Consider the following 19176-nt stretch of genomic DNA (forward strand, 5'->3'; position numbering starts at 1 on the left):
TATCACACGTATAGTTGTGTGATGCAAAGACAATGATAGTGTGGTGGTGATTGTTGTTGGATTTGGGTACTTGTGATAATGGTTCAAGTGAAGCTTCATATTTGGAGAAGACTTTATTATGTTGATTCAAATGTTGTGATATTGTATCATGCCCTAGAGAAGTGATCTTCAATCTACAAGTCTTTGTATCTTGCTCTAGAGCATTGAGCTTTAGCCTGCAAGTCCTTTTGTATCTTGTCTTGAAGAAATGAACTTTAGCCTGCAAGTCCTTTTGTAACTTTCCTTAGAGAAATGAACTTGAACTTGCAATTCCTTGTGTATTTTTCCCTAAGATAGTGAATCTCATCTTGCAAGTCTTTTAGGTAGTAGTGTGCTTCTTTGGGAGTGAGGCTAAAACAAATTTGTAATCATTCATATATTATGAGATGACTCTCACTATGGTTTTTCTCTATTTGGTGTTCTCTTATGCATTGTGTTTCTCTTATCGATTCTTCATTATTGTTGATAAAGTGAAAGATAAGTTGATTGTGTTTTGGAAAAATAAAGTTTAAGGTTAAATGTTTTAAGGTTTAGACTGATTCTTCCCCCTCCTTCTAAGGTGAGTTCAACAATTGGTATCACAACATAGTACCTCCAGAAGAAGCTTAATTGCGTGAGGCAAATACAACATGATACAAGATGAATCTTACAAGATTTGCAAGTTTGATGGCTCAAATTACTCTTTCTAGAAGAAGGGGATGGAATCACATTTGAACTCTATTGATTTTGGGATTTGGAACTCTATGGTAGATGGTTATACTCCTCCCTTTATTCCTATTATTACTCCATATGAGATCGGGGCACATGTGAACAATGGGAAAGCAAGGAATGCAATTATAAGTGGATTATTTGATAATGAACTTTTCAAGGTGATGGACTACAAATTTGCCAAGGATGTTTAGGAGAAACGTAGTAGTATTTATGAAGGACACAAGAAGATAAAACAAGTCAAGTTGCAAAATCTCAAAAGAAGATTTGAAAGCTTAAGAATTTCAGAAGATGAAAGAAGATGAAGTTGGTGGGGAAATGAAAGAAGATGAAGTTGTAAGGAAGGTAGTTAGGACTCTCCCCAAATCCTTTGTTCTTAAGGTGTCTGTCATTGAAGAAAGTAGGGATTTGGATACTCATATTGTGGGTTAGCTCTATGGAGCCCTTTCTACCTTTGAGATGAGAAATGTTGAATTGGATAAACCTAAGAGGGAAGCTACATTAAAAGAAAGTAAGAAGGATGAAGATGATGCTGACCTAGATGATATAGAAGCAAACTTTGTAAGAAGACTACCAAAGGGGATTGGTAAATACAAAGGTAAGTTACCTCTAGAGTGTTTCAATTGTGGTAGGATTGGTCATTTTGTTGCTAGATATCCTTATAGAGAAGAAATAAATAGAAGAAGAGATGATAGAAACAAGAGGATAGATGATAGAGATAATGGATATAATCCTAAGAGAAGTTTTTACTCCAAAGAGAGTAGCAATTCATCTGAAGATGAGTACTCTAATGATTCTAGTGATAAAAAATTGTATATAGCTGTGAAAGTTGACGATGAAGAGGAAACTAATATCCAACAATCTGATGAGAATGATGAAAGATCATTAATTATGTGGTTTTCTTTGCAAGCAAAAGAGCAGTTGAATGCATGGGTAATTAATAATAGTTGCTCTAACCACATGACAGATGATAGAAGAAAATTTATCAATTTTGAAAAGATAAATGGTGGACTAGTCAAGTTAGGTGGTGTAGAATCTCCTCAGGTCTATGACAAAGGGACATATCCATTTTAGGGAAGATGAAGATAGAGGATGTTCTATATGTTAAGGGTTGGAGGCACAATCTTATCAGGGTTAGTTAGATGTGCAATAAAGGACCATATAGACTTACATTTAATGATAAGAGTTGTGAGATCAAAAAAGGTGACTCTGGAATACTAATTGCATAAGGAACAAGAACTAATGGAAATATGTACTACTTGAAGGAAGCTATAGATGAAATCTATTCAATTGCTCAGAGTAGTGAATGTTAGCTTTGGCACAAGAGGATGGGACACATAAATTTTGATAACTTGGTGAAGAATAGTTCTACACATGTTGTCAAAGATTTGTCAAAAATTACCAAACATACAAACATTGTATGCAAGGAATGTTAGATGGGGAAACAAACAAAGACACGATTCAAGAGCAAGAGTTTTCTACTTCAAAACCTTTAGATTTTGATGCATACTCATCTATGCAAACCTACCAAGACAAGGGCAATTGATGGTGAGAGGTACTTTATGATACTTGATGATTATTCTAGAATGACATGGGTTGCTTTTTTAAAAAAGAAATCAAAAGCTTTATATAGATTGAAGATTTTCAAATCTATGGTTGAAAATGAAATGGACACTAAGATCATATTCTTAAGGTCTGATAGAGTAGGTAAATTTACATCAAATGATTTTGAAATATTTTTTAAAGAGCATGGAACTGGGAGACATTTTCCTACTTCTAGGACACCAAAGCAAAATGGGATTGTTGAAAGGAAAAATAGGAGTATTCAAAACATGGCTAGAACAATGTTAAAAGATGTTAATCTACCAAATGTTTATTGGAAGGAAGTTGGAAGGAAGTTGTCCATACTACAGTGTATGTTCTCAAAAAAGTGAAGGTGAGAGTTGATCATTCAAATACCCTTTATGATATTTGGCATAAAAGACCTACTACTATATATAAAAAGGGATAAAGATGATCTTGGAAAGTTTGATGAAAGAGTTGATGAAGGAATCTTTCTTGGTTACTCAACAAGAAGAAAGGCCTATAGATGTTTCAACACAAGATTAAGGAAGATAGTTGAAAGTGCAAATGTTAGAGTGGATGAAGATTGGGATCATATTACACTAGTGCCTAAGGATTGCGAACTTGATGTTTTGAATACTCCTATTTTTCCTTTCAACAATACCATTTTGCTTTGGTGTCCTAGAAGTAGGAAAATGTCTCCCAGTTCCATGCTCTTTAAAAAATATTTCAAAATCATTTGATGTAAATTTACCTCCTCTATCAGACCTTGAGAATATGATCTTAGCATCCATTTCGAAAGAATCACTCTGAAGATCAAACCATTGGTGGCAAAAATAAAGGTGTGTAGACCCAGAGGAGACTTGCTAAGGCAAGTGAATAGGTAAATATTTTCTTCTATCAAAAGTTGAGCCTAAAACTTTTTTCTGATGCATGCAAGGAGGAAGGATGGATGAAAACTATGGAAGAAGAACTTGATCAAATTGAGTAGAATCGTACATAGGAAATTTTTCTTAGACCCATTGATAAGAATGTTATTGGAACCAAGGGGGTATTTTAGAAAAAAATGAGTGAATAAGGAAAAGTGACAAGGAACAAGGCCAAGTATGTAAGGGATATTCTCAAGTTGAAGGAATTGAGTTTGAGGAGAATTTTGCTCTGGGAGAGAGAATGGAAGCAATCAAAATGTTCCTAAATTTTTTCGCTCATAAAAACTTCAAGGTATATTAGATTGATTTCAAGTCATCTTTTTTGAATGTGGGACAAGAAGAAGTCTACATAGAACAACTTGATCCAGATTTCAGTTGGCAAAAGATCTAGACATGGTATGTAAATTGAAAAAGGCAATATATGGTCCCAAGCAAGCACCCCTAGGCCTTGGTATGCTAGGTTGGACAAGTATCTACTACAACAAGGCTTCAAGAAAGGTACAACTAATAGAAATCTTTATTTTAAATTGAGGATGGAATTTTGTTGATAGTAGTTGTATATGTTGATGACATCATCTTTAGAGGAGAAGATAAGACATGTAAATGATTTGAAGAGGAAATGCAAAAGGAATTTGAGATGTCAATGAGTGGTGAGTTATCGTTCTTTCTTATGCTTCAAGTTGCTCAGTTAGATAATTGAATCTTCATTTCTCAAGAAAAATATGTTAAAGAAGTTTGGAATGGAGAATGCTAAACCAGTGAGTACTCCCATGACTACTAGTTGTCACTTGAGTAAGGATGATGGATCTCCAGAGGTTGATCAAATGCAATATAGACCTATGATAGGTGGTTTGTTATACTTGACTGCTTCTAGACCGGATATTATGCATGCAATATGGATGGTTAGATATCAAGAAAATCCTAAGAAATATCATGATGTGGCAGTCAAAAGGATATTCGAGTATTTAAAAGGGACTATGAATTATGGCCTATGGTACAAAAAGGATAGTGATTTCTCTCTCATGGCTTCATATATGTTGATTGGGTTGGCTATATTGATGATAAAAGAAGTACCAGTGGTAGTGCATTTCTCTTGGGAGACAAATTGATCTCTAGGTTCAAGAAGCAGCAAAATTTAGTTTCCTTATCCACTGCAAAAGTAAAATAGATTGTTCACGGGGGCTTCACTTAGTGAACCTGGGTTATAGCATGTGTGTTCATGGCATACTAAAGAATCCCCCCATTTTCAAAAAATATTGCCTTAAACTCCTTTTTTGTCACCCCCTCCCAATACATAGCCTAAATTAAAAGCCCCCTATTTTGGCCAGATATTGTATTTTTTCATAGACTGAATTAAACCCCCCCTATTTTCACCGATAAGCAACATATTGTACCCTCATTTTTGGGATATCAAAGCCCCCAATATGAATACACGTGATATAATATTGCCTAGCCAGTGAAGTCCTTGTGATATTGTTGCAGCATCTTGCTCCACTCAGGTGTTGTGGATGAAGTAAAATTTGAAAGATATCAAGGTGACAACTTATGACATGAGCCCATTCTTATTATGTGTGACAATACTAGTGTAATAAACATTTCAAGGAATATTGTGATGCATTCAAGAAGCAAGCATATTTCTATCTGACATCACTTCTTAAGGGAAAAGTTGTAGAGAAGGAAGTCAAAATAGAGTATATGCCTGCTAACGATCATATTGTGGATATATTCACTAAGGGACTCCCAAAGGATACTTTTCAATATCTTTGACATAAGCTAGGGGTTATTGCCTCTCCTTCTTTGAACTAAGATGCATATATTGTTGGTGATGGAATGACGATAAAGTGTATTTGTGTGCCCTTTGTCCTTGATGTGAAAGGGGTAGAGAGATGTTGAGGAGAAGAGTTAATACTGACAGGGGGAGTTTATGCAGATATTTACAATGTTATACATGGTGTTTCCATCAATGAAAAAGGGGGATATTACTAGCAATGTGTGTTGTCATTGATATCAACCTATGTCTTATAATAGGTGTTATAATTGATGATGTGTTCTTGAAGATGAGTAGTTTTTATGTGGTCATTGATGATGTGTTTTTGTTGATGTCAATGGAGAGAGTGTTGACAGTGTTGTCAACTTGCAACTTATATTGGGATATCAGATATGTTTTTGTATTGGATTGAGAGATAGTTATTACCAATTGTAGTTTCTTTGGGTTGTGGATTTCTACCTTCTTGGTGTATGATGTTTACATTTAGTATAAGATGTTGATATGTTAATGATGATATTATAATGTTGTAGCATGATGATAATGATTATGACGACGACGACGACTAGGATGTGCTTTCCTTTCATAAGTGGATTTGATTGGTCTAGAAAATACTTTGCATTTCTTTGCATTGATTTTTCAAGTGCTACAACTTGGAGGACATGCTTTTGATGTTTGTTTGTTGTCTCAATTTTAGTTTTAGTTGTTGAAGTGTTATGCAAGAAGATTTATGGATTTTCTGTTTAAGACTGTGTTTCTAAGCATTTTGGCAATGAAGTGTTATGCGTTTGTTTGTGTTGTGTCAACATGTATAGATGTGACAATGAGAAAGAAGTATTTGGGAATGATGTTGGATGCTATGGGAATGTCCTTATGTGCTTTCCATGGTGTTGAATGTTCTAGTTGATGCTAAATGGTATCTGATGTTGTCTTTTGGGTAATTATTGTGGTTTGTCTGACAAAGTTTTGTTTTCTAGCTTTCGCCATGATCTTAATGATATTTTTCGATCTTGGAGAGTCTATTAAGTTGTATTTTGGTCCTACCTTTGGTGTGTGGGGATTTAAATTGATTTTATTCATTTTGATGCTATATTTTTGGGCCAATTGGTTATGTGCTCCTTTGCTTATCTACATGCATGTTACCTAGTTGTCATTCTTGGATGATGTGTGCCAGTGTGTGTGTTATTTGGAGCTACTTAAAGAAGTGTAATATGATGTTTTCTAGCTCCTCTTTGTTGCATAGATTGGACTACATTCACCATAACTATGTTTGATGGTTGTCTTAATTGGACCTATGTCTATCCTTTGTTTTGGCTGACATAATTGATGGTTGTAATGAAGAAGATAGTATATATATAGAAGATCAATTTGGTGTTGTGAAGTGTGATTGGTGTGATGTGAGCGATGTGAGCGAGTAAATCAAAACATATGAGAATGTTATTTCATGCCCATATTACTTACAGAGTTGGGTGATGCAAAGACAATGACAACGTGGTGGTGATTGTTGTTGGAGTTGGCTACTTGAGATAGTGGTTCAAGTGCAACTTCATATTTGGAGAAGACTTTATCCTACTAATTTAAATGTTGTGATATTGTATCCTTCCCTAGAGAAGTGATCTTTAGTCTAGAAGTCTTTGCATCTTGCCCTGGAGCAGTGAGCTTCAACCTACAAGTTCTTTTGTATCTTGCCCTGCAGTAGTGAGCTTCAAACTACAAGTCTTTTTGTATCTTGGCCTAGAGCATGGAGCTTAAGCCCGCAATTCCTTCTGTTTCTTACCCTACGATAGTGCATGCCAACCTACAAGTATTTTAGGTGGCAATGTGCTTCTTTGGCAGTGATCCTAAAATAGATTTGTAATCATTTCATATATTGTGAGTTGACTCTCACCATGGTTTTTCCTTGTTTGGGTTTTCCACTTAGATCCAGTGTTCTATTGTGCATTGTGTTTCTTTGCTTTATTCTTCATTGTTGCTAATAAAGTGAAATATAAGTTGATTATGTTTTGAAAAGATAAAGTTTAAGGTTAAAAGTATTAAGCTATGGACTGATTCACCCCTATTCTCAATCCTAAGGTATGTTCAATAGTGAAATTGTAAGGGATTACAATTTACAAAACTACATTTAGCCCCCACTTTATCGAGAGTATTAACTTACACTCATACTCACGATAAAGTAGAAGAAAAAGAGGGGGAGAGACTTGAGAAACCACGAGTAAGATTACCAAGAGTAATATGTCACTAAGTTTGAGAGAACAAGCCCCCAAGCTTAGGATATTAACTCACACAATCACATACAAGGAAGGGAAAACAAAGAAAAAAGAAAAACAAAGCAAAGCCAAACAAAAGGGGAAAAAAGGAAAACAAAGGCACAAAAAGGGATTAGTACTAAAAACAAAAGGCTCTAAGTCAAGTAGTTGAAGAGACCTCAATAATCAAAATGTCTCAATTACTAATATCATTATCGGAATGTTATTGCAAAAGCACAAGTGACACTATATAATGTACAAGAGCATACATCAATTGATGAGACAAGAAACCATGATCCAACAACTAGAAAAGTATGTTATGCTATGGGTCCATGGGAAACCATGAATTCAACTAGTCAACAAGGTGTGTTATGTTAGGTGATTCATGTTAGAGGCACATATTCCACTGGCTAGCAAGTTATGTTATGCCATCAGAGAAGGTATGTTATGTTGTGTTATCCGTGTGAAAGAAAGGAGAGTCAAACTAGGCTAGAAAGGCGTGTTATGCTAGTTGAATCACCCTAAGAAAGATTAGAAAGAGAAACCTCATTTTTGCTAATAATATGAAAACTCGCATGCACTAACACAAAGATTACCAAACAAAACCCTCTATTTGCAATGCAATCCAAAAACTTGACTAACAAAAATCAATGTATAGTCTCTTTATCATATCGAGGTCCATTTTGAGTGTGATTCATCCTTGGCTATAGATTTGACAATGTTACAGTGGTTAGGCATTTACACAACAAGGTATATTGTGATATTTCTTGAGTCATTTGAAGGGATTGGCTAGTGATTATTCTCAAGGACCAAAGAAGATGTATGAGCTATTTAGGGTTCTAATCAATCAATTTCAATTGCAAGAAGATAATGGATGTTGTTGAAGCACCAAAAGATGATATAGCAAGGTATGTTTCAAATTTTATGTCTTCAAAATTGTAGGTATATGTTTAAGGTTGTTGCTTAATATGCTAGGATCTCCTCTTACCACATCCGTTGCTATGAATATAAACTTTGTTTGATAAGTGCAACAACATTTTCTAAAATATTAGATATAGAATGGACTTGTACAACTTAGTTATGGATGACTAGGTATTTTTTATTTCAATACTCCCAATCTAATGCATTTACATGCTTTGACCAATTATTTTTTACTTTACCTTTCATTGCAATTGCTTTTTGTCAACTTGACTCTATAACCCTTCAATAGGCACTAGTTTGCGAATATATTGATTTAGTTACTCACTAGAAGAACAAATCATTAAGCAACCTATTTTTAGTGTACTTCTATTTTTATGCAATTCGTGATTTCACTATATATGGGGAATAACAATCATAAGTTTTTTGTAAATCATGTGTCTTCCCCCACCTTTTACTCACTGCAATAGTATTGCAACTATATAGACGAAAGAAAGTGGTTTCTCTTAGACCAATGATTTCCAATCAATAGTCTAGGTTAAGTTACTAGTTGTACTTGTTTGTTTCATGTACTTGAATCTTGAGGAAAACCCTCTTGATTCTAAGATGAGCTTGAAGTGTAGGAGAGAAAACCCAGTATCGTTGAGTTAGCCTTGAACCCTAACCTCAAGACTGTAGAATTTTTTGTAGGAGGTGGACTTATAAAATATATTGAGGCCCAACAAGTGGTGTGAGGAATTGGCATCTCCCATGGGAGTTATATTTACTATTCTTGGACACTTCTAGTGTAATTCATGTTGTTAAGAGTTTCTAATACTATTTTAATTCTTGAGCATTTGTGTTACTCTCTTGGAGACTAACTTTGTGATGGTATTTTAATTTCTTTAATCATCTACATTTATAGTTTTAGTAGACTACGTTTCTCACACTAGATCTTGGTTTATCTTTTGTTTTTCATATTCTAATAAATTCATGCAAAAGGTTATTTTTTACCTTTGGGCTTGGATTTATCTTCAACCTTTAACCTATAATGATAGGTACCTTCTAGTGTTTTGATAGTAAAAATGTCATGTTTATCTAATTGTAGCGTTGAAATATAATATAGTACTTGAGGACCCTATGCTTCTCAAAGTCCTTGACATTGAGCTTCATAGAAAATCCATGAAAAGTATTGAAGTAGTCTTTTACTTTCCAATCATTTTTCTATAGTTTGTATTGGATGGAATTTTATTCATATGTATCCTCATTTTTTCCCCCTTTATTCCCTACACTAAATCTCCCTAAGTGGGATTCATCTTCACCACCTCATCAAAGTGAAGCTTCCATGATTCCTCCTTGGATAGCAATCTAGCTTCCTTATATTCTTGAACACAAGGTTCAAATTTTAGGAGGGCGAATGTGATTATATCTAAATCTACAAAATTATTTATACATAAATAATTTTATAATCTATAAATCTAATCAACAATGAAACTTGCGTAATCTTTTTCCTCAAAGGTTAGGGTGTCAAATTTCACTTAGAATTTTAAGGGATTTTGAATGAAAATTTATCTTCCTAGTGGAATTCATGATATAAGTAGGTCATTTTGGGGCATCTATGTACATTGGTTCATCACCTCTAATCTAAAGGGATATGAGGTCAGCATCTCATTCTTTAACATCCATATGTAATTATTTTCATATATTAATAAAATAATTTGATCACCCTTATTTTTAACTAATTTTTTAGATATTCTAATCAAATCCAATTGTACATATAAAAGCATATAGATATCGATACCATTGATCTAAAATATACCAGTGATCTAAATGTAAGAATATGTTTGTTAAGGAACTTAATATGTTATAAGAAACAACTAAAAAAATCAAACAAAAAATTGGTAGTGACGTAATAGCTAAAAAATGGATTCTCATTTCAAGTATGAACTAGCATAAAATAGATGAATTTTATAGGGTAGGTGTATGCCTTTTATTTTTCTTCGAGGTGTCTCGAGTTCAGTTGTTTGTAGATTAATCACCTTGGGTTTCAACTTAGTTATAAATACATCATTTATCTCCATTTTCTTTGTCTTGTTGTTGGTTAAGATTTGCTAGTTGCATATTCATTAATTAACTTCAGTGAAGGTATTTTATTGTGAGTTTATTGATGATCTTTGCAAACTTGGTTGTTGTGTAAGTGTTTTTTCTTTACAAGATATCAAAAAGGCTGGGACTATACGATTCATCTTGGGTTTCTCCTTGATGTTGACATGTTGATAGGATCTACCGAGTTTTTATGCAATAAAAAACTATAACTCGTATGTAGTGTTGAGGATTTCTAACAAACTTCTATGTCTTAATGCAAATATATTTCACATATATTTAAACTTACATAAGAGATCATGGAGTCCATTCTATAGCCTAACACTAATCAATCCTTCTTGTCTCAATAATTGAAAAATACATTTATACATACACACATATGCACACACACATATATGTATGTATGTATATATATACCTACCTACCTACATAATACATATATGTACATATATATATATATACCCCATTTTGAAGAGGGGATTGAAATGATGTCTCAAGGCAAAACTATATTGGCAATTTTGAATAGAGTGAGGTAATAGATAAAATTTGAATTTGTTTCAAACCACAATGGTAAAATCAAGTAAAAAGATAGGACAAGAATTAGATATAATTAGCATGTATTCTACAATCTCTATTTTAAATATAAATGACAAAATTTTACAAAATTAAAATTAAATAAAAAAATTGAAAAAAAATTGTAATATGTACAGTGATTTGTTTCTGGATTCAATTGTGTATATCATTTTTTTTTATCGTTTCGACCTATGATAAATCATGAAAAATTGATGATAAAAAAATGATATATCACTGAACATCAGAATGGATTGTTGGAATCTGACAACACTAAAAAATGTAATATACTTTTTCCCTTTGTAAAACTAGAAATGAAGAGTTTCATTTATATTTTAGGATTTTATTTGATATTAAGTCCCTCCTTGCAAATAATATAAGAAATGTTCTCTTCCATTTTAATGCAGAGTATGCAGTTTCCTCCACAAAACTCGATAGTTTCATTTATATTTGAAAGTTTTATCTGATAAATAGTATAGCAGATGGGTTTTCTTCCTCATTTTGATTTGGGTTGCCACAGCCAGAAATGATGATACTCATACAATGTCCTCAATTTCTCATCTTAATCGAAATCTCAGAGCCTACTGTAGAGATGGTTGCTTAAAGGAAGCACTACACATTCTGTTTACACAACCAAACCTTCCTGTAGATTGTTCTACATATATTAACTTATTACGGCTCTGCATTGCCAAGAATGCGCTTCCAGAGGGTAGGCAAATCCATTCTCACATCAATGGCAGAGGATTTGAATTTGCTACTCACGCAGTCTTACAAAACACTCTTATCAACATGTATGACAAGTGCGGAAGTTTGGTGGATGCTCGCGGTGTTTTCGATCACATGACCGAACAAAATGTTTACTCGTGGAATATGATAATTGCAGCTTACAGAAGGCATGGTTTTCCTCAACAGGCATTGGCGTTGTTTCGCCAAATGCAACGGACGGTTGTCAAACCTGATCAGTTTACTTTCTCGGGAATTCTTCCTGTATGTGTTGACCCCACATCTTTTACACATGGTTTGCAGATCCACGGAAAAATCATTAGGTGTGGATTTCAATCTGACGTCGCTGTGACGAATTCTCTACTGGACATGTATGCAAAAAGTCAGAACTTACACAAGGCACGTCAAGTGTTTGACAAAATGCACAATGCAAATGTAGTTTCATGGAATGCCATGATTACCGGATATGCACAAAGTGGTGATGTTGACGAGGCTTTAAAACTTTTCGAAGAAATTCCTCAAGTAAATGTTGTGTCATGGAACGCCATGATTGTAGGATGTGCACAGAATGGGCTAATTGATAAAGCATTGGAGCTTTTTAACCAAATGCAATCAACTGGTGTAAAGCCAAACTCAGCAACCTTCGCCAGCATCCTCCCAGCCTGTGCCAAAATGGGAGCTTTGGAACAGGGTATGGCTCTACATGAAACAGTGATGAAAAGTGAATTTTTGTCAGACATTGTAGTTGTGACTGCTCTAATTGACATGTACGCGAAATGTGGGAGTATCCATAAGGCACGGGAAATGTTTGACAAAATGCCTCAGCAAGATTTTGCCTCGTGGAATGCAATGATTGTAGGATATGCACAAAATGGGCTGGTTGATAATGCTTTCGAAATTTTTAAGCAAATGCAATTGGCAGGTGTAAGGCCAGACTCGTCAGCCTTTGCTGGTATCCTTCCAGCTTGTGCCAAACTTGGATCTTTGAATCAGGGCATGGAAATCCATAGAAAAATAATTGAAAGTGGATGTATATCTGATGTGATTATGACTGCACTTATAGACATGTATGCAAAATGTGGGAGTATAAGTAAGGCACGTTATTTGTTTGACAGAAGAACACATCCACGAGATGTAGCCTCATTAAATGCAATGATAGTAGGATATGTACAAAATGGGCTTGCCAGTAAAGCCCTGGAAATTCTCAAGGATATGCACTTGGCAGGTCTTAAACCAGACTCTTTAACCTTCGCTAGCATCCTCCCTGCTTGTGCCAAGCTTGAAGCACTGCAACAGGGCATGGAAATCCATCAAAATATAATTAAAAATAAATTGTTGTCTGATCCTGTAGTTACAACTGCCCTAATAGATATGTATGCAAAATGTGGAAACATGTGGAAGGCACAGACATTGTTCGAAAAAATGCCTCAACGAGATGCAGTCTCATGGAATGCAATGATTGTAGGTTATTCCCAAAATGACCTTTTTGATGAAGTCTTGCAGATGTTTATGCAAATGCAACTGCAAAATGTAAAACCAGATTCGTCGACCTTTGCCAGCATCCTCCCTGCTTGTGCCAAACTTGAAGCTTTGGAGCAGGGTATGGAAATTCATCAAAAAGCAATTGAAAGTGGGGTTTCCTCTAATGTGGTTGTGACTGCCTTGATAGACATGTACGCAAAATGTGGGAGTATACATAAGGCGCGTGGACTGTTTGATCAAATTCGTCATCCAGGGGTAGTTTCATGGAATGCGATGATTGCAGGATATGCAATGCATGGCTATAGCAAGGATGCCCTCAAACTTTTTGATCTAATGAAGCACTCTGGAACCAGTCCAGACCATATAAGCTTCATTTGTGTCTTGCTTGCTTGCAGCCATGCAGGTCTAGTGATTGAGGGCTGTAAATACTTCAATTACGTGGGCAACTCTAATTTCATCTCGCTTAAGATGGATCATTATGCATGCATAGTTGATCTTCTTGGCCGCGCTGGATATCTTGAGGAAGCGCTAAACTTTGTCATCAAAATGCCAATGAAACCTGTTGTGATTGTGTGGGGGAGTTTGCTTGGTGCTTGTAGGTCACATAAGAATACAGGGCTAGGGGAATTCGTGGCAAAACTCCTTTTTGAATTTGATCCTAAAAATGCAGCACCTTATGTTCTTTTGTCGAACATTTATGCAGAAATGGGCAGGTGGGGTGACATTCAGGAGGTAAGAAATTTGATGAAAGGTAGAGGAATTAAAAAGCAACCTGGATGTAGTTGGATTGTAGTCAATAAAATGGTGCATGTTTTTAGCGTAGGAGACCAATTATTCCACAAAAACAGGACACCTACGCTTAGTTGCTGAAGACAATTTCAGATACGAGACCTAGGAGGAAGAGAAATTCCCGTGCCACCATACTGAGATCTCGGCAATTTCCTTCAGCTTGTTGAACAGGTCCATGGCCCCTGACATAGTTATTACAGTTGTCAAGAAATTTAGTATGTGATGATCGCCACACTGCAACCAAGTTTGTCTCCAAGGTTGTTTGAAGAGAAACTGTTGTGAGAGATGTCAGTTGTCTCCATTTTTTCAAGCATGGACTATGTTCTTGTGGAGACTGCAGGTAATGCTAAGTGAGGCAAGTTGCCAGGGGAGGTTTTAACTATACCAAGATGCATCTTTTCATATTTGCAGTGATGAGAAGACATCAAGTTTTAATTTCATGTTCTGGAAAAATGTTGTTTCGAGTGTTTGGAGAGTTAGACCATGCTTGATTTTGTATGGTATGTATCACTTACCTAGATATGCTAATCGGCGACTAGTTTTGCACTCTTTTTATGATCATTCCATTGAGTCATGACATTGAATTGCATTTGAGGAAGCACAACTCTAGATTGAGAACTGTAGGGAAAAAGAAGTCTAATAAATATGTAAAATAGTGTAGTGTATATTCGATCTGAAATAGAAAAACAGAGTAATAGGATGCAAAGACAACAAAGTATTTCACCTGAGAAAGCTCTTTTGGATAAAAACCCATCACATCAAAATATATCACTATCGTAAAGAATCAACAATTCTCCAATGCAATAATGAATTAGGGCAGTTGTAACTACATTAGACAAACACCAAAAACAACATTGAAAACTGATCAACTTGAAAGATTGATCCTATCTAATCTATTAAGCATAGGAAGCTTACAAAACTTATCTAACAAAAACTCGAAAAAAGTGGAAGAATGAGAAATGCGAAAAGAGAGGAATGTTGAAGTACGTACGGACCGCATGGTTGTTGCCTCATGTGTACCGTACGGTTGTTGCCTTGTACGTACTGAGTTAACCCGTATGGTAGTTGCATTGCCAGATTGACGGAAATAATTGCCAAATTGACGGGAAGCATTGCCAAGTACGGAATGTTACACATTAGTACGGACAAAGACCTACTAGTACGGACAGAGACATATTTGTACGGCATTTTAGTACGTGGTAATTCTGTGCAGACCCGTACGGACAAAGGCGTAGCCAATGCTGACTCGTACAGTGGTTATGGTAGTTGCCAATGCTGATCCATATGGTTGACCGTTTGTGAAGTGACAATTGCAGTATCAGATTTCATAACGGATTGTAGTGTGTATAAACTAGTACAAAGACCTACTAGTACGGACAAAGACATATTTGTACGACATTTTAGTACGTGGTAATTCCGTGCAGATCTGTACGGACAAAGGCGTAGCCAATGCTAATCCGTACGGTTGATTGTTTGTGAAGTGACAGTTGCAGTATCAGATTTCATAACGGGTTGTAGTGTGTATAAACTGCTAAAAGTTTCATTGGGAATGAGTGTGATAGAAATTCGGGTTGATTGTAATACAATCTGAGCTTGTGCAAAAAGTTTGTTGTCAATTGTATGTAATATTGTTTACTGTAATACAAAGGAGATGCTCGGCTTTTTGGTGTGTGGGTTTTTTCTCGAAAGGGTTTCCCACGGTAAAAATCTCTGTTTATATGTGCATGGTTTTTATATGTTCTCTATTCTTATGTTTAAGTTATCTCGAGATTTTGCAATTTAGGAAGTAGATAGATATTGTTGCTTACATCCTCTGTGAATTGGCATTAGGAGAGCGTTTCCACACCATAGCTTTCCTTACAAGTGGTATCAGAGCCTGGCCAGTTGTTGTTATCCTTGTTAAGTAGGGTTGGTTTTTTGTGTCAATTTGTTTTCAGTGGGAGTTTGCAAAGTGGTTATCGGTTGTGTCTGGAAATTGAGATGGCTGGCACGTCAGGGAGAATAGACATTGAAAAGTTTAATGGCACCTCATGATCATGAACCTCATGTCGAACCTCGTGAAGACTCACCACAAGAAGTAAGGAGATCCACACGGGAGAGACGACAACTTGATAGGTACGGCTATTCACCAGAAAGGTTTAAATACTCAATGTTGAATGTTAATTGTGCCTATGCTTTGCTTACTGATGTTGATGAGCCTAGGATTGTGAATGAAGCAATTAATATGCCAGATTTAGATTCTTGGTTGGAAGCCATGAAAGATGAAATGAAGTCATTGGAGAAAAATGGAACCTGGGATCTGGTACCTTGCCTAAAGATAAAAAGTATGTGGGTTGTAAGTGGGTATTTAAGAAGAAGTATGGTCCAGATGGAAGAATTGACAAGTACAAGGCAAGCCTAGTTGCAAAGGGGTATTCTCAAAAAGAAGGGATTCACTATGGAGAAATCTTTTCTCCTATAGCTAAGCTAACATCCATTAGATTTTTGTTGTCACTTGCAGCAACACATGATTTTGAAATTGAGCAGATGGATGTGAAAACAACGTTTCTACATGGCGATCTTGAAGAGGAAATATATATGTCCCAGCTAGAGTATTTTGTGGAGAAAGGTAAAGAACACTTGGTTTGTAAGCTTAAGAAGTCTCTTTATGGTTTGAAACAATCACCCAGAATGTGGTATCAGAAGTACAATTCATATGTTTTATCTTTGGGTTTTATGAGGTCTAAATTAGATCATTGTGTGTACTATAAAATTGAAGATGATCAGATACTTATTATTGCACTATATGTAGATGATATGTTGTTTATAGGCAATAATAAAGGAATGGTCTCAGATTTAAAATCCCAGTTGTCCTTGAAATTTGAGATGAAAGATTTAGGGGCAGCTAAATTTATTCTGGGGATGGAAATCAGGAGAGATAGGGTTAGTAGGAAACTTTGGCTCAGCCAGAGCAAATATATTACCAATATTCTTGAGCGGTTCAATATGACTGATTGCAAGAAGCAAGTAGTTCCAGTTTTACAGGGAACGAAGTTGTCAATTAATGACAGTCCAAAGTCTCTAGATGAGGTTGAAGACATGAAGCGGGTACCTTATGCGAGTGCTGTTGGCAGCCTCATGTATGCAATGGTCAGTACAAGACCTAACATTGCCTAAGCAATGGGAGTATTAAGTCGGTTTATGGCAAATCTGGGCAAGCCGCATTGGGATGCCTTGAAAAGAGTGCTTAAATATTGAAGGGTACGACATAGTACGCTTTGTGCTATCAAGGTAACTCAACTAGATCAAGTAGATCTGTTAGCATTCAAGGTTATGTAGATGCTGATTGGGCAGGGGACGTTGACAGAAGAACATCCACCAGTGGATATGTGTTCACAGTGAATGGTGGTGCCATCAGTTGGATGAGCAAATGACAGAGCGTAACTGCGTTATCTACAACTGAGGCGGAGTACATGGCATCTACTCGTGCGTGTCAAGAAGTTGTTTGGCTTAAGCGCTTGTGTTCTGATGTTGTTTTTGATGCAGGGAGAATCACTATCCTATGTGACAGCCAGAGTGCAATTTGTTTGGCGAAGAATCCTACTTATCATGCTAGAACAAAACACATTGATGTGCAATATCACTTTGTACGTGACATGGTTGAAGATAGGAAGGTGAAGATAGAAAAGGTTGGCACTGAGGAGAATGTTGCAGATGCATTGACAAAGCCGGTGAGCACAGTTAAATTTAAATGGTGTGCAAGCTCCATGGGACTTAAAGCCCCTGACTCTTATTAGACTTGTTGAGTAACTCTGCGGATATTAGTACGTACCTCGGCAAGTGGGAGATTGTTGAAGTATGTATGGACTGTATGGTTGTTGCCTCGTACGTACTGAGTTAACCCGTATGGTAGTTGCATTGCCAGATCGACGGAAATCATTGCCAAGTACGGAATGTTACACATTAGTACAGACATATTAGTACGAACAAAGACATATTCGTATGACATTTTAGTACGTGGTAATTCCGTGCAGACCCGTACAGACAAAGGCGTAGCCAATGTTGACCCATATGGTGGTTACGGTAGTTGCCAATGCTGATCCGTATGGTTGACCGTTTGTGAAGTGACAGTTGCAGTATCAGATTTCATAACGGATTGTAGTGTGTATAAATTGCTACAAGTTTCGTTGGGAATGAGTGTGATAGAAATTCGGGTTGATTGTAATACAATCTGAGCCTGTGCAAAAAGTCTGTTATCGATTGTATGTAATATTGTTTACTATAATACAAAGGAGACGCTTGGCTTTTTGGTGCATGGGTTTTTTCCCGAAAGGGTTTCCCATGGTAAAAATCTCTGTGTATATGTGCATGGTTTTTATATGTTCTCTATTCTTCTGTTTAAGTCATCTCGAGATTTTGCAATTTAGGAAGTAGATAGATATTGTTGCTTACATCCTCTGCGAATTGGCATTAGGAAAGCGTTTCCGCATCGTAGCTTTCCTTACAAGGAATGCTCTAAAAAAATTGAAAAATGGTCAACCAGTGGAAAATGTTAGAAAAGTGCTTACAATTAAGCCGGTTCTTGGGCATGATGAGAGATCATCTCTTGATGGAGTTTCACTCCCATCTTTGTCATTTTGTATGATTTTTGTGTGGATTACTGTATATCTTATGCTCAAGTGATGCATGTGAATTTGAATTTGTACAGTTGGGATTTCTGAAGATTACGATGATGAACTACTAGGGAAATTTTGTGTCCAGTTAGATCACATCCTTATCAACTGCTAAAGGGCATTGTTCAGATCTGTTTATTGGACTTCCTTAGAGGAGAGGAGTTAGACATGTACGCAAGTAATCTAGATGGACGCATCTATTCTGGCTCCAAAAGTGATCTGTCGTACCAACGACATGCATCGACGGACATGTTCGAGACATGCATAGCCCATGCATACCATGCCCATTTGGCGCAGGCACCGGACCCACCGAAAATGATGTGGAGTTGTCCTGGAGTCGGCTGTTTCAAACGTCAGGGCCCACACGAAACTACGTGGACATGCCGGAAAATGGTGGATCGTGGGCCGCGACTCGCGCTGATGTGTTCTGCCTAACACGCATATTAAAAGCCATAGAATACAAACATCCAGCGACAAGTGTTGATGACCGCATTCGGACGCCAAAACGGCGGGAAAAAGAGGCCGCAGGCTTCCAAGCTGCAATGGTTGTCTCGTACGTACTGCTGACAAGTGGGTCCTTACTCAATCAATCCGTCAATCACAGCCGTTCAGTGAAAACCGATGCCATAGCTCCAAAACAGACCTTTCGTACAACGTGTTAGTCCGTAATAGGTTAGTCAATCGCAACCGTTAACTGCAAAATCGACGGT

The 19176-nt window shown here is 36.4% G+C and overlaps 1 protein-coding gene across 1 annotated transcript in view; it reads left to right on the forward strand.

Annotated features, from left to right (window-relative positions):
* Positions 1-15093, forward strand: part of LOC131052905 (pentatricopeptide repeat-containing protein At3g12770) — a 21890-nt gene extending 6797 nt beyond the window's left edge. Inside the window, exons 6-10 of the mRNA XM_057987546.2 lie at positions 11341-11838; positions 11983-13004; positions 13143-13757; positions 14155-14186; positions 14892-15093. Of these exons, the coding sequence (XP_057843529.1) occupies positions 11341-11838; positions 11983-13004; positions 13143-13757; positions 14155-14186; positions 14892-15093 (2369 nt within the window). The remainder of the gene's footprint in view (positions 1-11340; positions 11839-11982; positions 13005-13142; positions 13758-14154; positions 14187-14891) is intronic.
* Positions 15094-19176: the final 4083 nt, after the last annotated feature.

Source organism: Cryptomeria japonica, chromosome 9, assembly GCF_030272615.1.
Source record: "Cryptomeria japonica chromosome 9, Sugi_1.0, whole genome shotgun sequence".
NCBI classification, from domain to species: Eukaryota; Viridiplantae; Streptophyta; class Pinopsida; order Cupressales; family Cupressaceae; genus Cryptomeria; species Cryptomeria japonica.